The 20,355-nt window shown below is 47.4% G+C and overlaps 1 protein-coding gene across 6 annotated transcripts in view; it reads right to left on the bottom strand.

Moving 5' to 3' along the window:
* Window positions 1–580: 580 nt before the first annotated feature.
* The window catches only part of ITSN2 (intersectin 2), a 115,463-nt gene continuing 95,688 nt past the window's right edge, over window positions 581–20,355 (bottom strand). For 5 of the 6 annotated variants that reach the window (XM_080920295.1, XM_080920298.1, XM_080920296.1 and 2 more), the window contains 11 exons: window positions 13,492–13,613; window positions 12,021–12,127; window positions 11,068–11,251; window positions 7,917–8,015; window positions 7,109–7,276; window positions 6,527–6,742; window positions 5,929–6,050; window positions 5,360–5,442; window positions 2,530–2,613; window positions 1,906–2,079; window positions 581–1,505 (listed from right to left, as the gene is read on the bottom strand). In XM_080920295.1, coding sequence (XP_080776421.1) covers window positions 1,348–1,505; window positions 1,906–2,079; window positions 2,530–2,613; window positions 5,360–5,442; window positions 5,929–6,050; window positions 6,527–6,742; window positions 7,109–7,276; window positions 7,917–8,015; window positions 11,068–11,251; window positions 12,021–12,127; window positions 13,492–13,613 — 1,517 coding nt within the window. In that variant the 3' untranslated portion in view covers window positions 581–1,347. Of the gene's footprint in view, window positions 1,506–1,905; window positions 2,080–2,529; window positions 2,614–4,196; window positions 4,228–5,359; window positions 5,443–5,928; window positions 6,051–6,526; window positions 6,743–7,108; window positions 7,277–7,916; window positions 8,016–11,067; window positions 11,252–12,020; window positions 12,128–13,491; window positions 13,614–20,355 lie in introns of those variants that run through there. The other variant, XR_013975111.1, reaches the window with a different exon arrangement.

The following is a 20,355-nucleotide window of genomic DNA, read 5'->3' as shown; positions in this document are numbered from 1 at the left end:
CAGGACGCTGGTTGTCTGTTTTAGGTACCAGGTGAAGGCTCTTTTCTGTTTTAACCAGTGCTGCTGGGGGCGGTATCTGGGTCAGTAAGGGATGAGTCTTTAAAATCAATCTCAGTACACTGACTTGTACTCTCTGGTGATTCAGCCAATGATTATATTACATAAAAATGAAGATAATGCAAGAGCCCTGAGCTGCTTGCTCTCTGAGCTGCTTGGAAAAGATCTGTTGCCTCAGCAGTTCAAGTGATCCTTTCAAAGGGTGAGGATTTTGTGTTCACAAATTAAATATTTTTAAAAAATCATCTTTCAGTATTATAAAGCCAAACCAGCCATGAAGCTATGGCTCAGACAGGACAGGAGACAGGCCGAGACAGGGATACTGGAGCTGCAGAGCAGCAGATGTGGAGATAGTCCTGACCTTTGCCCTCCACCCTCCCTTTGGTTCAGATGGGCCAAGCTTAGCTCCTATGTACTTCACCCACCCACAAAAGCCACCAGTGAAACCAGGGCCCAGAAACCTGACAGAAATGCCCACAAAGCCCTGGGCAAGCTAGTAGGAGGGTCCGGCAGATCTCTTGGCCTTTCACATAGAGTCAAGCTTTGAAAGGAGTTACATTCATAAACGTATACTTTTATTCTCTTTCTGTACAATGTTGGCAATGATAAAGCTTAAAGATGCATGTTCTACGAAATATGCAAAACAAGAAATTTACATAAATAATTTATACTTCAGAAAATTAAAGTTGAAAAATATTCCCACATTATTAGAGTTCACAGTATATTTAAAGTACATCAAGCCTTCCTCCTTATATTTCAAACTATATTGTCTTAGCAGAGAATGATAAAATCTAATCAGAATAAAACGATCAAGTTTCTGTTTATTCAGTGCATAAGCATTTCAGTATCAGGCTGCACAAGCCCCAAGGCTGCAGCATTTCATCTCAGCCCTTTACCTCCTGAGTGCTGTGACCCAGCAGAGGTCACAGAGTGTGGAATGGTTCCAACACCACCAACTCCATCCACAGTGGACACATACGCCAAGTGGTAATGTCCGGTGGTCTGATGCCTCATTTCCACATAATACTTTTATAGCCCTGAAAATGGAAACCCTGGCATCTAACACAGCTGAACATGTTAACCCTAGTACAAGGCACTGTGCTGTGGCGTTTGTTCAAAGATCATGTTTGCATAGATTGCTAGCAATTTAGTGTGCAATAAAATGTAGGCCCAGTGAGTGTGGCTTTTTGATGGATGAAGCCATGTGATGCTCCTCTGTCCCCAGAGAGCAAAATCTCTCTTCAGACCCAGCCTCGTGGGCAGCTCTCCTGGTGCTGGCCTCTCCAGCCCTTAAAGGAGAGTCTTTTGATCAAAAAGCTGCAGGTCAAAGCGGACCCAGACTTCTCCAGTGGGGACTTCATGCAGCAGTAGTCGGCGGGTGGTGGGGCCTTTGCTTTCCTGTTCCGTTCGGATTTTTGCCACTGGAACTTCAGTACGACCCAAGAAGTCTGGGGAATAAATATTACGTGAGGATCAGATACCTTTGTTCCTACTAAGACTTGAGAACTCCCAAGTAGGAGAGTCTGAGAGCAGTTAGAAAGCTCTCAGACTCTGAATGGATAGCTCCCTTGCTCACGGGCCTGTGACACTGACAGGGGACAGCAATATGGTGTCAGCTGCCTATTTGGAATGCTCTACCCATTCAGGACTCGCCATGGTCACCTTCTGTGCACGTAGTGCCTGTATTCAGAGGCATGCTCTCCCCCAGACACCCACCTTCTGCGGACATGGGCCCATGTCATTTCCTGTGGTGTCACGGGGTGTAAGCACAGTTTAGTACCCTGGTGCAGGCTCCAGACCCTAGAAAACTGGGAATACCTTAAGGATTCCATGCTCAGTTATACTTACCATCTGGAGAAAACTGGTCTCTGTCAAACATAGTGAGACACAGAACATCCTGGTAGAGGTCCTTGATGAAGAACTGGCAGTTGAAGTTCCACTTGGGATTTAGTGTGTCTTGGAGGGTCCTGGTGGTATAGCTTTGGGAGCCCATGCTGATTTCACAGTACGGATTACTTTTCCCTGCACAGAAACAACCCAAGAACACATGCAGTGTGCTAAGTGAATGAGGCGGCCATGGCAGCGTCTGTAGGCTGCTTCACCAGAGACTGCGGCAGGACGCACCACTGCCTGGTGGAACATTTGCCTTAGAGTCTAGCAGCCGTATGGCCCCATGTTCTCACTGATATCCCAACCTTGGGGAACAAGTGTATGTCCTCACAGCAGGACTGCTCCCCACAATCCTGGCCAGGACCCCGTGTGGCATGCTTTGTGTATTTTCATGCAGTAGCCATCAAAATGGTGGGTGCTGGCTCTTATTGGGAAACAGTGAATGGTATTGGCCCAATAGACAGCTGATCAGGGCTCTAGCAACACCAGAAACACTGTCTTTTAAAATCTACCACTATTCCGTGTTCTAAAGAGATGGGGAACAGAGAGCTACCGCATCTGTTGAATAAAAGCAGCACTTACCATTTGGTTTGCAGGCTTTTAATTCTGTAGCTTCAATGACATGAACCATCAGACGCCCAATACCTGAAGTCTTTTGAGAACGGGCTACAAAAGAGGAAGTGTTAACTTTTCCTCTGAGAATGTAGCCACAGTGAAGAAGCAATGCTGTAGGGCCTCTGTCTATTCTCACACTCTCTCTGATGCTGGAGACTGACCCCCTTGCCCCTTAACCACGCTCTGCCATTGGCTATGCTTCCAGCTCCCGCTGTGTGTCACTCTAATCAACTACAGCTTTAGCCCTGGACTAACTACTATCTCCAGCCATTGCTCTAGCATTAGAGCTAGCATTTGGTTCCTCCCCCAGGGTGTGCTGCCTGCTAGGGATGCCCATCCTTTGCCCACCAGCAACCATCACTCTTCAAGATCCAGGCTAGTCTGGGATCATCTCAGCCTCCTTCCCTCTGAGTACCACTAGCCTCAACTGAGAAACCCTCCATAACCTGTTAGGCCCAGCATTCTGCACCCTGTCTGCCTTTCAGCCACGGTGTCTCATGGACTGCTTTATCTGGGTGTAGTAATCCTGCAAAATCCCATGGATGCTTGTATTAATTTACAATGCATGCAGTTTGTCAGTACTTCTTGCAAATAACATTTGCTGGTTACTTTGTGTTAGGCATGTGCTAGATCTTTATACAGATTTAATTCCTTAATTGCCTTACAAGGTAGTTCCCACTGTGCAGAAGAGGAAAACTGGGTCTTAGGAAGAACCATGTGCTCCGCTCACAGGAATTTTAAAGCCAGGGTCTTATCCTAGCCCAAGCTGCTGACCTTAAACTTGAAATCCTCCTGTCTCAGGGACCCTTTCTGTTTTTTGTTTTGAGACAGAGACTGAGTACCCTGACTGGCTTGTATCTTGCTGTATAGACCAGGTTAGCTTTGGACTTAGAGGAGGCCTCTGCCTCCCGTATGGTGGGACTAAAGGTGTGTGCCATCACACCAGGCCAGAGTTTTTAAACAGCAAGGTTAAAATATAAACATCAGATAACAAAGTGTGAACCACTCATCAACATTTTAATTATATGTAAGCATTTTGTCTTGATGAGCATTTTTATTTCATGTTTACTCTATTTAGAAAGGCTCTTAAGAGATTTTAATGAGACAGAGTGAGGCCTGTGCTCACACTGCAGGCAAACATGAGGCTCAGACAAGCAGACAACAGTTCTGAAAGCAGAAGGGATGCCTGCTATCTTACTCTTTTTCTTTCAAGGATTTTTAATTTTTGAGACAGGGTATTATTAGGTACCTCAGGCTGGCTGGCTTCAACCTTGAGGGCCTCTTGCTTCAGCTTCAGTGGTGTGTAGCCTGGTCTACAAGCAGTGGCCTGCTCCCCAGTGTCCCCATATCTCTACCATGGAGCACCCTGTCTCCTGAAGGCAGGGCCTGCCTTACTATCTCTGTAGGCCTCATTATGCACATCACACAGCCTGGCACACAGCACGCGACTGTCTGAAGGATTGTACCCATGGAGGATGCAGAACACATAGTGAGAAACTCAGGAAAACCTTGATTTGTACTTTTGACAAATTAGGAGATGATTGTATGTTTTATGAAATGATTCAATCATTGATTTTTTTTCAACAGCAAGCTTTTAAAATAGTATTCAATTAGGAAAGGCAATTTTCACATACCTTCAGGAGCACAGAACAAAATAAGGGGAACCTGAATAAAAACACACAAAGAGCTTCGGCTTCAGCAGTGGGAGCCTAAGTGGGAGGGAGCACTGAAAGGGAGGAGGCTGGGGTGGCTGCACTGGGAAGGCGGGGCTTGGCATTGCCATGGGGGCCAAGGATGCCACCAAGGATCCTTTAGGGCTCTGGGCTGGTGGATGACCTGTCCTATGAACAGAGCACACAGTGTGACACATACAGATCGCCTGGGGTAAGTGCAGCCCTAACACAGCTCCACTCAGACCTTGAAGAATGGGAGGAGTCCTCAGGGAAAGGCCTGGCAGCAAAGAACAATGCTGCCCATGACAGCAGTGGGAGACACAGTGGGGAATGGGGCGAGGTGAAGGCAATGTGGGGAGGAGCCCAAGTTTGGGGTAAAAAACTCATTAATTTGAGAGGCTAAAGGAAGATTCTCAGGCACATAGAGTTGGCATGGCAAAGGACCTAGGCTTTGGGAAGTAGCGGAGCTGCCTGAGAGGACTCGTCTGGAATGCTGGGATTGCAGAGGGTGGCCATCACCCACCACTGAGCTGGTATGCCCCACGGGAGGGCTGTCTGATAGACACGATGCTCAGAGGAGAGTCAAATGAAGCTCTGTGGAGGAACCTCAGGACCTGAGGAGGTCTGGGTGGGGATGGGGAGAGGGTGTCTGTGTACAAGCAGAGGAGGCTGGAGGGAGGAATGGATGGGTTATGAGTGTCTTTGAAAGTGCCATCTACACAGCAGTGGGTGAACCTAGTGTGCCACAGAGTAGTGGGCTGAGGTGCTGAAGGCACTGGGCCTAGGGTACGAGCACAGGGAGGCACAGGCTGAGTGACCAGGCGGAGTGCCAGACCTGGAAGTGGACTCAGGCAGGACAAGACATGCCCAGCAGGGTGAGGTTGGTAGGGGAGGAACCTCTGGCTGCAGAGAGAAGGCAGGATCTGCATCTGGTCCCATAGTGTGAGAGCTCAGGGTAGCTTGGAACAGCTGCTGTGGGAGGGGGCACCCAGGCTCTTCTGTGTGATCTGAATCCACCTCCCAGGCCTTCCTGCTGGGGCAGCAGCCGGGGCCGCTAGGATCAGACTCCAGTTTGTCTGTATCACTTGGCAGCTGGCTCCCACCCACGGGGCAGTAGCAGGTACCTTGATAGGCCTTTTCCCGTTTCTTCTTCTCGGTGTCGATGTACTGCTCTGAGGCGGCCTTGATCTTCTGGACCCAGGCCGTCCTGGCGGAGAAGCAGAATGGTGATCATGAGGACTGCCAGGGGCTCCTGGTTCAAGCACAGTCCCAGTCCCACACCTCCCCTCTCTTGCTGACCTCAGGGTTAAGCTCATTTAACAGGTTCCCGTCATACACCTAATCTAAGTGACAGGCTGAACTGCTGACTAAAGTGGAGCTGAGACTTTCAACCACACGAGGCCAAGTCAAGTCTGTGGGGTGCACATCTGAGGGGTTCAGGTAGCCCACAAGGAGATTTTAGTGGGGATCAGGCATGGATTTGCCATTTGGGGAGTTTATGAGGAGACAGAAGGCAAGTTACTGTTAGTAGGCAGCTGTGTGACTAGTGTGTATGTAAGCTGGGGCCTACCGTGGGCCGGGGAGGCTGGGTTAGAGTTAATAGGACTGATCACAAGTGGAGCTGGACTTATGGTACTGGGACATCCTGTGCTGCCTCCTAGAGTTCAAGACAGGTCACATAATGAGGACTGACCTCTCGTTGATGTTGTCTGTTCGGAGGGTGTACACACGATCAATGTGGGAAATGTGGAAGACGGGCTCATCGCTGGAAGGGTCTGTGGGAAGTTTCACCAACACTTCATTCAGGAAAATGGGCTGAAAGAATTAGGGCCAAAATACAGGCTGTGAGATAGGTCACAACATTCCACCAGAGAGTTCGAGAAGTGGGAGGAGCCTGGTGCCCAAGGTCTGTGCCCAAGAAGAAAAGCTAGTCTGGATGGCAAAGTAAATACCCAGGACCAAGTTAGTGTCACTGAGCTTGGGAGTGCCTGTGCTGCTGATGTGACCAGCTCTCGGCTCACTGGTGCCTGGCTTGATGACTCGTTATAGAGATCCATGCTGGCTGTGGCTCAATGTTGTGTTTGCCAGGAGGAAGCCGAACTCTGAAGCCGGCTCGTGCTGTCATAGCAGCAGACAGCCAGGGTCTGCCACACAGGGCTCCTTCCCTTGAGAACTGGCAAAGGACCTGAGGCAGGGGAGGCGGCCTGGAGGTGGAGCAGAAGCAGGTGGGAGAAGGTACTCATGTCAAGACAGAGCCTTGTTAGGTCCCATCTGCGGTGGCTGGCACTCACCGTTTTATACATTTTGAACTGAGCACTGGACTTGGAGCTGAAGAGCTTCTCGGAGCCGGAGGAAGCGGCAAACTGCCTGACCAGGTAGGTGAGCAGCAGGAAGTCGTTGAAGAGGAAGCCATGCAGCTCCTTATTGCTCTTGGTCTTATATAACTTCCCGCTGTGCAGAAGCTTCCGGGGACCCAGGCAGTTGGTGAGGGAGTTGAAAATAAGTTGCTTAAAGAGAAGAAAATGGCTCTTTGTAAGTCTGAGTACAAATAACCCTACTGTGTGTGAAAGGCCAATGCCCTGAACCTGAGGTCGCTGTGGTGAAATTTTCTAGGTAGTAATACAGTTAGAATTATCCACCTTTCCAGAACAAACATAAACAAAAACCTTCCCATTTATTACTGTTTAGAATTCCTACTGACCCTGTGAAAAAAATCAACAGTTGATTCTACTGATTTCTACCAGTAAAGTTCAAAGAATCACTACAAACATCCCAATTTGCCTCTTCCCAAGGCAGGAAGGCAACCCAAGGGGTGTCTCGGAGGGCCAGATGGTGAGCCTGCCTGGGGCACCGAGCTCGGCTCACAGCCTCACCTCTGCCAAGCCTTCACACTGCACGTGTGCCTGGATCCACTCCAGCCGGTCTGAATTCTCCTTCTCCCGGACTCCCTCATTCACCTGAGAGCACAGCTCCTCGGCTCGTTCAAGGGCCAGCTTCAGGGAGGAGTGGTCCACATGACTCTGTGGAGTGTTCTCCAGGATCTGGAAGACATTGGGCAGTGTCACGTAGGTCACACCGTGTCCTTGGCCTGCCCAGCAGTCTATTGACTCCTGTCCACCATGTCCTGCTGCTTAACTGAGTCTGCCCTGGGCAGCAGAGTCCCACAGTCCTTGTGGGACCAGGGAGTGGTAACTAAGACTGGGGGTGACAGGAATACTGGATCTGACTGAGTCTTGGTAATAGGCCATAGGCTAAGAGGTGCCTTCTCAGCTCTCTCCAATAACTTAAGTCACGTGGTTTTGACTTTCTGATCCAGAGTCTCTGAAGTACAAGCAGGTAGGAAATCCACTATATTGCTTTATAACCCCTAATCTCCTTAGGAAGCATTTTGCCTCAAGAAGAAAGGCTGGAGCCCATGGTTCTGCTAATGGTGACTCCATGTCTCTGGGTTGATGACTTCGGGGCTTGAAGAGGGCCTTAACCCTCCCCCATCATAAGCAAACAGTGACTATGGGGTGCTGGGACAGTTCCTGAGGAAGGGGGTGGCATTCGATCCGCTTTTATCTGCCTTAAACTATACTCTGGAGCCTGGGGCAGGGGCAGAGGGATCCACTGCTCCCTGGTGTGTGGCTCTGAGCAGCCAGCTGTGCCCCTGCTGAGTCTGACCACCCAAGGACTCACACTTCTGATGAGCAAAGGGTAGCGCGTGATCCTCTGCATGGGCTTCAGCAGGAAGCTGGACAGGGGCATTCCTTTGCATCGCGGGTCTGATGCCAACTTCTGCAAAACAGAGAGGCCTGTGAGGAAACAGCGGAAACCCTGGCCAAAACACCCTCCTAAACTTCGAATGGCAGGTTCTGAAATGACACGTCAGGTTAGCAACAGGACTTTCTCAGCTCATAAGGCCAGCCCACTCTGCTTAGCTTTCTCACGGGCTGCGTACTTCGTTCTTCCTTTGCTTCTGGAACTGCTCCCCCCTGGCCGCCTCCTCCCCTCCCAGCCCACTGGCTTTGGTCTTCATCACACCCTCACCTCCATCTTAGATATTATATGGCTGCAAGGAACCTGAAAACTTATTACATCAGAGTTATAATGATCACATCTGTAGCATTTCTTTTCATGTTTGCTTTATAACTACAGCATGGAACCAATCCTTTGCTCCTCTTCTCATTGGCTTCTAGAAGCTTCACTGACATCTGTGCACACTGTTGATGTAGGATATGCGCAGGACCATAGTTAAGTGTGAACTGCTACATAGGCACTGGGAACTGCACTTACGTCCTCTGTAAGTTGTTGGGAAGCAGATGGGAGAAAATGTCATTTTGACTTCAGACTCCATTTTACCTAAACTGACCCTTTCTAGTTCTCCAAAGCATATCTGTTGTCAACCCCCTCTCTAAGGAACAATCATTCCCCAAAACATGTCTGTTCCTAAGAACAGAAAAAAAAAATGACACATGGTATTGATACAGATATAGGCAGGTAGATCAATGGAACAGAATTGAAGAACCAGAAATGAACTCTCACACATATGATCACTTGATCTTTGACAAAGGAGCAGAAAACATTCAATGGAAAAAGGACAGCCTCTTCAACAAATGGTGTTGGTTCAACTGGCACTCAGCATGCTGAAGAATGAAAATAGACCCTTTCTTTTCTCCTTGTACAAAGCTCAAGTGAAAGTGGATCAAAGATCTCCACATAAAACCAGGTACACTGAAACTATTAGAAGAGAAAGTGCCAAGAGCTTAGAACACAAAGGCACAGGGAAAAATCCTGAACAGAACACCAGTGGCTTATGCTCTAAGATCAAGAATCGATAAATGGGACTTAATGAAATTGCAAAGTTTCTGTAAGGCTAAGGACACTGTCAAGAAAACAAAATGGCAGCCAACAGATTGGGAAAAGATCTTTACCAACCCTACATCTGATAGAGGCCTAATATCCAAGGTATACAAAGAACTCAAGAAGTTAGACTCCAGAGAATTAAACAATCCTATTAAAAATGAGGTATAGAGCTAAACAAAGAATTCAACTGAGGAATATCGAATGGCTGAGAAGAACCTAAGGAAATGCTCAACATCCCTAGTCATCGGGGAAATGCTAATCAAAACAACCCTGAGATTCCACCTCATACCAGTCAGAATGGCTAAGATCAAAAACTCTGATGACAGCAGATGCTGGCGAGGATGCAGAGAAAGAGGAACACTCCTCCACTGTTGGTGGGGCTGTAAGCTGGTACAACCACTCTGGAAATCAGTCTGGTGGTTCCTCAGATAACTGGACATATTCCTACCTGAAGACCTAGTTATTCCACTTCTGGGCATATACCCCAAAGATGCTCCAACATATAACAAGGACACATGCTCCACAATGTTCATAGCAGCCTTATTTATAATAGCCAGAAGCTGGAAAGAACCCAAATGTCCTTCAGCAGAGGAATGGATACAGAAAGTGTGGTACATTTACACAATGGAGTACTACTCAGCTATTAGAAACAATGACTTTACGAAATTCCTAAGAAAATGGATGATGGATCTAGAGAATATCATCCTGAGTGAGGTAACCCAGTCACAAAAGAACAGACATAGTATGCAGTCACTGATAATTGGATACTAAGCCCTAGAAAACTCTGAATACCCAAGAAACAACTCTCAGACCATATGAAGCTCAAAAAAAGAAAGGCCAAAATATGGAAGCCTCAGTCCTTCTTAGAAAAAAAATTAAGTGTATAGCACCCTTTCAGAGTGGGGTACACCTAGACCTTAAATCATTAATAATTGAAGAGCTAAGACGATCACCTTGTGGCAATTCTTGGTATTTAAAAATCATTATGTTCAATCTTTACACACCAAGAAAACTTTGACTATTTCCATGTTATGTTTTGTTTTACACGTGCTTTATGCTTATTTAATGAGTAAGATTTCAATGCACACTGTGGAACCTTTAAAAAATCAAATACCGACAAAAACATTCATATAGTTTTATGCAAAAATGCTTTTAAAATCTGTACATTTAACTTTGTTTTTTAAAATAAAGTTGTTTAATTAAAAAAAAAAAAAAAAAAGAAAAGAAAAGAAAAAAAAAACCAAACAAATTTGATTGGTTTTCCATGCCAGCTGACAATGACAGCACACTGGGAAGAGCCCGGATCCCAGAGTCTGGAATGGTAAAAACTGGAACTGGAGCCCGGCCCAGCTGCTGGCCGGTTTTATACTTTAAACCCTGCTTCAGCCCCTGCTCAGGGAGGCAGGAAGAAACAAGGCTCTCGAGTCTGTCTAGTGGCCCTGATGGATCAGTGACTATGCTTATGTGGTGGGAATAATAAGATTTTGCTGTTCTTGAGCCCGCTGGTGTTTTTTCTCCCCGCTCTCATGGTGCACTGATGTGGTGTAACCAAAGAACACCCAGTTATCTTTTCCCCCGAATTTTCATTTCCTTCAATCACAAAGTTTTACTCTGCTGTATTGAATGCATTTAACTAAGCTCTTTTTGTTTTCTTTCTGGAGTAATGGAGATCATTAAATAAATATAATTTGCAAACTTAAGAAGTGGCATTACAGTGCAGCTGGAAAGGGCTAGATGGTTATGGGAGGAGCACTGGGCGCTCTCGCAGAGGACCTGCATTTGGTTCCCAGCACTCATGTGGCTCACGGACATACATGCAGGCACAGGCAAACACACATACACATAAATAATTTTAAAAAGAGAAGTGGCCTTAGAGACGTTCCTTTGGGAAGACAAAAGGAAACTCAGCTGTACCTGTCAGCACTGAGTTCCGTCCGCAGCACAGACATCCAAACCACACCCAAACGTCAGAGGCTCTGCTTACCTTTAAAGACTCCTTGAAGTCGGTGTCCTCGTCTGTCTTCTGCTGCAGCAGGGCTGCTCCATTCAGCTGACAGCTGCAGAACCGGATGTAGGCCTGCATGTGGGACAGCTCTGCTGCTAGGATGTCCCCGATCATCTGAACTGGCATCTTTTCACCTCCTGTCTTCTTCCGAACCCGCAAGGCCCTGCAAGTAACTGACGGTCACTCAGTTCTCCACAAATGCCTGTCCTTGGCAATTACAGGGTGAAAGCTACAGAGAGCACTAGCAACGGCATCCAGTGCGTGACCCAGGAAGCTTGGGCACTGGGGATGAATGGCTGGTTGGAGCGGGCAGAGGCATGGCCAAAAGCTCTACTGGCTGAGCCAATCTGGGGGAAACACTAGCAAAGAAAAAAAAGGGAATAAAGTCTACGTATTTGGGTGCCTTCTAGGCCTTTACGAGAGTATTTGATTCACCTCAGTTTCTTGACAAAGCTCTTTTTGAAAGATTCAATTTATTTTTCCTCGTTTGAATCAGAGAAAGAAATTTCAAAGAGGGCTGGGAGCCCTAGTGACCAGGGGTGGACTGGAGGACTGAGGCTTTCATGGCAGGACAGGGATGTGGCCAGCCGGTCTGTTCCTGTAAGGACAGAAAGCTTCTAGGACAGGAACTGCAAATGAGCTCTGTGCGGTCATCTGGCTGTGGCTGCAGCCCTTCCCCGCTGTCACCCCTCCTGCTGAGCAGCCTGCTCTCCCTGCCTGGAGATCATACACAGCTTTTCTGGATGAATCAAGGTAGTTCTGCATTATATTTCTTTCTTTCCTAGATAGTCTGTACACAGGGAATTTCACCAAATGCTACTGGAAATCAAAGCCTAAGGAAGCAGAAGGAAGTTGAAAGTTCTCTTGCCGAGCAGCCCTGAAGGGACAGTCACGTGCTCATGTGTCCATGTCAAGTGATGCCCACAACTCACTTCAACAGCTTTGTGTTGGACATGATGAGCTCCTTCCAGTTCACAAAGATCAAGGCCATTTCTGCTTCAGTGAGGAAGCCCGACTCAGCCATTCGTTTCTGGAAAACCTAAGTTCAAAACATAGATCTAACTTAACAAGTGTGGGTACACAGGCCCAGTGAGGGAAGCAGAGAGAAAAGTTGGTCGAGTCTTTAGTGCTTTCACCCGAGCTCCTGACAGATCTTTGCCCCTTACACTATGGGTGAGGGGGACAGAACGGGCTTCATTCCTGAGGTGCCTAGCTGGAGTAGGCAAGCACCCCACTTCTGCTCATACTCTGGTGAGTGCCTGAGACTCCACGGCTTTCACAGCTCCCTTGAGCTGACTGGCAGCGGCGCTGACATTCCTAGGCGGTTGTGGGATTATGGCTTTTCTTCTAGGTCATCTGTCCCGTACAGGAGGGTCAGATAAATGCATCTGATCCATTCAATGCTCATTCAAAGGCTGACCAGGGCCAGGCTAGGTTTGGGGATGAAGATGAACAGAGAGACAGGGTGAGGGATTTAACTCAGTTGGTAGCATGCCCACCTTGCAGACATGAAGTCTGCAGTTAGTCTCTAGCACCACACCAACTAGGTATGATGGCACATACCTGTAAACCCAGTGCTTGGAGACAGAAACAGGGCGATCAGCTGTTCAAGGCCATCTTTAGTTACAAAACCAAACCAACCGGCAGAGTATATAGGAGCACACGGGTGTGAGGATGGGCACTCCCAGCAGAGGAGTGAGGAAGTGGATGTGGGCAGGCCTCGCAGGCCAGATGCAGACAGATGCAGCCCCTGCTCCATCTGCTACCAAGGTCACAGGAACAGGAGTGTAGACCCACAGAGTCGTTGTGCCTTCAGACACAAGCCACTGTAAAGTGTTCCTCCTGAGGAATTAGCTGAGATGCCACTGGCCACATGGACAGGTACAGACAGTAAACACACAATTTGGGAAACTTTTACAATTTTCTCTTGTTTGGTTTCCTAAGTTGACATTAACATTAGCTAGAGGTATCAAAGCCAATGGAAGCGCCAGGTTTCCAAATGGCAGTAAATAGAGTTAGGAAGAACTGGAATCAAGCCCATTTAGAGGCTTTCACACCCTCCCTATGCCCTTGTCAAACCTTGAGGTGGACATTCCCAGGTCCTCTTTCCCTCCCTACACTGACTGGGCTCAGCTGGGGAAGAGCCCATGCCTTCACCAGGAATCTTTAGTTTTCTGCCTTACCAGAGGCAGCTTTTAGGTTACAAAAGTGTCCATGAGTCACATGGAAGTAGTGCCCAGACATACAGATCAATGGTAAAACAAGTGTGTGGCTTGTGAGAGCCCTGGGTTTCATACCCAGCATTGCAAAACAAAACAAGATGGCTCACACTGCTTCCAAGTGGGAGGGGCAGAGATGGCTGTCCTCCACTTCCTCTAGGAGACAGTCAGCAACAGCGCTCACCTCAGTGACCAGCTGCAGATCATCCATGTACCGCTCCTCGGTCTGAATCAGCTCGTGAATGTAGCCCTGCCGCTTTCTCTCCATGGGCTGCATTGTGTCCAGGGCTTGGAGGTCGGCACACCCTGCAGAAAGACAGTCGCAGATCTTAAAACTTTAGTCACCTCAGAGCAAGTGGACATTTCTCAGTGGGTATGCGGGCTTGACAAATGCTGCTCTGAAAAGACATTTCCAAGAGTGTGGAGCTGTTGGGACACTTGGGCTGTCAGGAGCTCTGTGCTCGGTGCTCCTAGAGGTGAATCCAGCACATCTCCGAGGGTACAGCAGGCCCCTGTTTTCTGAGCAACAGGAAAGAATTAAAGATTCTAGAAACAGCCTCACAGAGACCAGAGTTTCAGCATCTCACAGCTTTTGAAAATTACTGAAATGATTGATTAAATCAGTATTTGAGACTAATATTTTTTAAACTACAGATCATGAGCTGGGTCATTATCAATTTAGGCCTGACATTTACACAAGAAATACGGTCTACTGTACACACAGGGCTGCTAAGTACTGTGAAAGGCTTTAGCTTTATATCTATTTAGTTATGATATAAAGGACCAAGAAGACGACAATAATAAAAAGATCTGAGAACATGTCTCCAAGTTTTCAAGGAAAGTTCTGAGGATAGAAAATCTAAAGTTACCAGGACCCAGCAATTGCCAACAAGCCCACTGAAGGAAGGCCTGTGGGGCCGGACACACCACAGGACCCGGACACGGCCAGAGGAGGCACAGGCAGCTCCCAGCAGGATGGAAGTTGCCGTCTTCTGTGTATCCGATTACAGGCCCATCAGCCTGATATCACAGCCGAAGGTTTGCCTGGGAATGCCATCCTGGGAGCTACCCTGGGAAGCCCCTCCTCATGCAAAAGCAGAAGCAAGCAGGTACTGCCAACCCAGATTTGCAGGAGGCTGTGTGATTGGATGGGGCAGTTAACAGTTCAAACCCGTGTAGAACTCAATCACACTAACTGCGTTCCGGCTGTTTTCAGGAGGCCCTGTGGTCAATTAACTTACGATTTTAATGTTTTATTTTAACGTTTTAATGATTTATGTGTACGTACCCAGTGAGGTATTATAAGGTATTATTAGGGCCCTGGAATTTGAGTCACAGTTAGCTATGAATGCCGGGATTCAAACTCAGGTCTGGTGTACGAATACACAGTCTTAACCACTGAGCCATCTGTCCAGCCTGATCACCACTCTGTGCCCAGTGACAGCTGAAGCTGTTTTCTGTAGCCATCATTCTGGGTTTGGATAACATCGAGGCTACATTCTCAGTTGTTCTGTTAATACTAGTCAGAAATTACTTTTAGTTTGTGCTTCTTTGCTCAAATAAATGCTACTAAGCTGAACTGGTCTAAAAAACTTCCCACTAGATGGTATCAAGGAAGCTACCTCATGAGGCCGCAGGCAGATTATTTCCAGCCATAACAAAAAATAATTTGTAAACTAATAACACAAGTAAAATTATAAAAAATTATAGGGGAAGAAAAAAAAAAGCTGGGGCCAGTGAGATAACTCAGCAGGTAAAGGAGCTGGCTGACGAGCTCAGTTCCCCAGAGTTTGATCTCTTGGATGCAGAGGAGAAAACTGACTCCCACAAGTTGTCTTCTGACCTACACACACACACACACACACACACACACACACACACACACACACACACAAATACATTTTTTGTTTGTTTGCTTTTTTTTTTTTTTAAAGCTAAGCTAGAAGAAGACGATGAATCGTGGATGGTCACTACACCTGAGGTAGCAGGGAGCTGTCCCTAACACAGGTCTCAGGAAGACAGTAGGGAGGATGCAGAGCTCCTCACAGGACTGCCCAAGTGTGCAAGAGGCAAACACAACAGGACCAGATGCAATACTCAAGACCCTGTGTATTTTCGGCTAGCATTCTACCGCTGAGCCATGTTCTTACCCTCTTATGAATTAACAAAACAAAACAAAACAAAACAAAGCACAGGTATTTGCAGGCTGGGTATAGTGGCACATGCTTTTAACCCCAGTGTTTAGGAGGCAAAGGCAGCCAGATCTCTGAGTTTGAGGTCAGCCTGATCGTCATAGTGAGTTTCAGAATAGCAATAGCTACACAGTCACTGTCTTAATAAAAACAACTCCGTGTGTGTGTGTGTGTGTGTGTTTTGTACAAATTTGGGCTAACATGCAGTTTAGTGAGGAGAGTTTTTCTACTTCTGCAAGCATGGATGAGGTCTATTAAAAAATTCTGAATTTAGCAGGTGACATGGGCGCTAGCCGCCAGAGCTCACAGCACTACTCAGCAGACCCGGGGCAGACATCGAGTGCACAGCATCGAGAGAGCCACGGCCACGTGACTGCCGGAAGGAATCCGAACCTTTGCTGAGGCGACAGCACCTCTTTAAAAAGGGAATCTCATTTTATGTGTACAGGTAAACACACATTTGCCTGCATGTGCCTGTGCACCAGGTAAGTGCCTGGAACTCACAAAACCAGAAGAGGGCATCGGATCCCCTAGAGCTGGGTTACGGCTGGCTGTGAGTGTTCTGGAAGAGCCAGTGTTCTTAACAAGCCTCCGGCTCCTCGCCCAGGGTTTTATAACCTCGGTCGTTCATGTCCCTTGTTTGGGATTTTTGAAATGTCTGCCAACCATCTCTATTACTGCTTAGTACTTTTCTTTAAAATCTTTCTTTCTTTCCTTGTTTTATTTCTGACACAGGGTTTCTCTGTGTATAGTTCCTCTGGTTGTCCTGTTTGCTCTGAATCATGCTCACCTTGAACCCACAGAGATCCTTCTGCCTCTGCCTCTAGCATGCTCGGATTGAAGGCAGGTACTGCCACCTCCAGCCTTAAGCAATTTTAATCACATTGTACACTTCTTTATTGTGTGTGTGCATGTGCCGTGGCAAGAACATGGAGGGAGGTCAGAGGACAGCTTTCAGAAGTTGGTTCTTCTTTCTGCCATGGGGTGGTGGGGACTGAGTTCAGGCTTGGTTTGGTGGTAGGCATCTTGACCAGCTGAGCCACCTCACCAATAGTTTTCTTTATATTTATTCATGTTTACCATGAAATGTACTCATGGTTGTTTTAATGTCATTAAGTGAATATAGAGTTATTAAAATGAGTCTGTATGAGTTTGTGGTGCTAGGTCTCAGATGCAGAATGTACCCACTAGAAAAGTGGTTCCACCGAGCCACATCCCGAACCTGGACACGTTTGGTAAAGTGCAGGGTTGCACACGACTGTGTTCGGAATTGGTTCTAAGGCTTTGTCTCATTTCAGCTCCCAAAAGCTGCGCTTCCAGTCCTGAGGGTCCCTGCCCCCAGCTCACTTTGACTGGTAGTAAAGAATTGCTGTATAGCCAATGGCTAGGCAGGGAGATGGCGGCAAGGGATTGGGGAAAGAAGAGGAAGAGGAAGGAACCCATGACAGGAGAGAAAGGAGAACAGACTTAAAGGTCTGAGACCACATAAGGTTCCAGGGAAGTGGCCCCAAGGGCCATTTCCCCAAATGGGTCAGGGGTAGTAGAGATGAAATATGGATTTAGCAAATATTAATTCAAGAATACCAGAGGGGAGTGTATATTAGCTCAGGGAGGTTTAGAAGTGCTCAGCCACTGAGCTAGTCTAGGCATATAAAAATTAGCTGGTGTGTGTGTGTGTGTGTGTTTGCATCTGTGTGTCTTTCATTAGACAATCCAGAGAGCTCTCGGGTGGGTGCAGTGCATGTGGGACCCTCTGAGAGCCAGAGTGGAGTAACTCACTCACTACTACACCACTGTGCTCACATTACATTCTCAATGAACTCCCATGCGATGCTCCACCGGCCTAAAGGGAAGGACAGCTTAGAGCCTCAAGTAGTCACGTGTACAGCTGAGATGTACGTGACACCTGCTTCATCAGGATGAGTGTGGGGTCAACCTGTCACTGTGTCACACTGACTCTCTGCATTTCATTCCATTGGCTCTTCCGTTTCTAAACTTAGTTCAGGTTTCAAGCCTTCACTTCAGGTGTTCTTACCTACGAGGTCAGAGGGAAATAAGGCAGTGCCCTTTGACCTCCTGCCCTTCACCCCTCATTTCCTTCCTGGTCAGGACCTTAGACTCTTGTTTCTTTCCACAGCCAGCACCCTTAACTGGTCTTCTCTTCCCTGTATTCAGTTTCACGGCGTCATTTTTAGTCCATAAGCAGAGATAGATGTCCTTCCTATTTATTAGTCAAGACAAGCACAGCAGCTTGAATCCTCCAGCCCCGTTCCCACCCCCATCTCTCTTTTGTGTCAAGAAGGCCTACACTTGTGACTCCACAGCACTCTGCTGACACCACTCTCAGGAGGGTGAGGGGGACCCCAGTGTTGCTGGGCTCAGAGCTTCCTCTACTTGCCCCTGCACTGATACCTTGGAAGTGTCGCCCCTTCAGTGTCCTGACGTGTCCCTTCTCAGCCTTTGCGATGTTCCTGTTCCTCCTCCTGGTGCCTCCTTCTGAGTGTCTCCCTCTGCCTGCTGCCAAGCTCTGTTTCTCCCAAACCAGCAAATGCCAAAATAGGATACGGCATTCCTGTCCTGTAAGGTCACAGGAATCCGGCCACTGCGGGGTAGCTTTATTCTCGCTCTTCACGGCTCAGTGCGCATCAGCCTGTCTGACTCTGAGAAGCCCTGCCCTGCCTTCTATAAAGGATGGGAGAGGGAAAGAAGACAGGTCTTTGGGTGGACTGAGGACTGGGTTTTCGTGCAGTGACATACACACTTCCTCATCCTCCACAGCTGAGTCCCTGCTCTCATCGAAGAGGCATGTGACTGGCCCTTCCAGTGTAACCTGGCCAATAAAGACTTGCTGCAGTTGTAAACCACACACTGGGCTGGAGACATATTTAAATATGAAGTGTAAATTATTCTATCAATATTGGCCAGATGCTGGTAGAATTTAAACTGTGATTCCAACATTCGGAAGACTGAGGCAGGAGGATCTGGAGTTAGAGGACAGCCTGGGCTACACAGTTAAGACTTTTAAAAATAACCTAGCCAAACATCCAGCCAACTGACCAACCAAACTTATTGTATACTGGAATGATATTTTGGATATACTGGATGTATTCTTTTATTTAAAAATGTGACACCTAGCATTTAAAAATTTCACATGGAACTTCTCTAACTACCCATTTCTGTTCAACAGTTTTAGCCAGCCCTGTATTATTTATGTTCGTTTTCTCAAACAATGTTAAATGGCTTCCACTGATTTCAGAATGAAGGTCTCCAGGGTTTCCACGGTGCAGCTTCAGCCTGCTTCCCACTCTGCACTGACTGCTTTGCCCATCTCCCCAACCCATACCCCAACCCCCGGCACTAGGCTCAGTTCTTCAACACAGTACACACTCTTCCCACAGCTCTGCTGACTGCTGCCCTCCCTTCCTCCTTCACAGACTGGTTCCCACGTAGAGAATCCTTTGTGGTGATGCTTGAGGTACAACAGTGGGGAAAACAAACCTTTCCCATCCTTGGTCCCCGACACCAGACTTGCTTTTCTGTGGCTCTTTGTTACTGTGGTGGCTGTGGGTGGTAATAGCGTGTGTTCTGCCGTGAAGCTACACTGTTGGTCCCCGAGTCTGGATTTTAATATGTCACATAAACTAGCCCTTGTTACAGCATATTCGATCACACCGTGAGCCCTGAGATTGTGTTATTTGCTGAAAAATAGCTGTTTCTAGTTGTGCCGTGGCTCAGCCTTAGAACACACTGTTAATCATCTGGCTGGAATATGGACACACCCTTAGCACACACCTTTAATCACAAACAATGAAGGTAAAGTTAGTTTGTAGAAGGAAGCACCATGTGGGAAAGTGACATCCAATTGTGTGACAGAGTGGTGAGTCAGAGAGACGTGCACACCAACGCTCGAGGAGAGAGGGGGAAGCTGTTTAAGAGAGCAATGTGGGGGGGCAACTTTACCGAAGAGTCTTACAGAGACACCCCTGGCTTTGATCTGGGTTGTTCAGAGGCAGAACCTGTAGGCTGCTTTTTCTATGCTCCCCCTGTAGCTGGCTTCTGCCTGGGTCTGGCAGGGGACTGCAGGTGACAGGGTATCATTTTTTTCTGCCAGAAGAGGGGCTAAGAAACCTCTTTGTCCCTGCTGGGGAAAGAATGGGAACATTGGGATTAAGCATTATCAAAATTTGGATTTTTAAGAATTATGAAACTGAGGATTTAACACAAAAATTGGCCCCTGTCTGGTGATAACTTGGGGGGAGGGTGCTCAGCCAAAGAAAGTGTATAACCTGGTAGGAGGATCAATGTCATCACTAGGAAGCCAAGTTCCACTGAAGAGGAGCTAGTTCACACCAGCACACAGACACCACACACAATGAAACAAGGTAGAGAGCACTAGAAGACCTCTGAACTCTGGCTCCACACTGAGGTACATGTATACCCACATGTATGCACACATTAACACACACACAACACAAAAACACATACATTTAAAAAGAAAGTAAAGGCAATAGTAGATGTTGTCATGGAAATCACATTAATGGACAAAATATTAAATTAAACACATCTAAGAATTATTCCATGTGAGATGTAAAGAAAGTGTTTAGAAAGTAGCTCAGAAAGAAAAACAGAAAACATAAACTTATGTCAAAACCAGCACACACTGCACGGGGCACAGACAGACACAATCAGCACACACTGCATGGGGCACAGACAGACACGATCAGCACACACTGCACGGGGCACAGACAGACAGACAGACACGATCAGCACACACTGCACGGGGCACAGACAGACAGACAGACACGATCAGCACACACTGCACGGGGCACAGAGAGACACGATCAGCACACACTGCA

The sequence above is a fragment of the Micromys minutus genome (assembly GCF_963924665.1).
Source record: "Micromys minutus genome assembly, chromosome: 1".
NCBI lineage: Eukaryota > Metazoa > Chordata > Mammalia > Rodentia > Muridae > Micromys > Micromys minutus.
The sequence above is the reverse complement of the archived record's forward strand: the minus strand, read 5'-3'. Positions and strand labels throughout refer to the sequence as shown.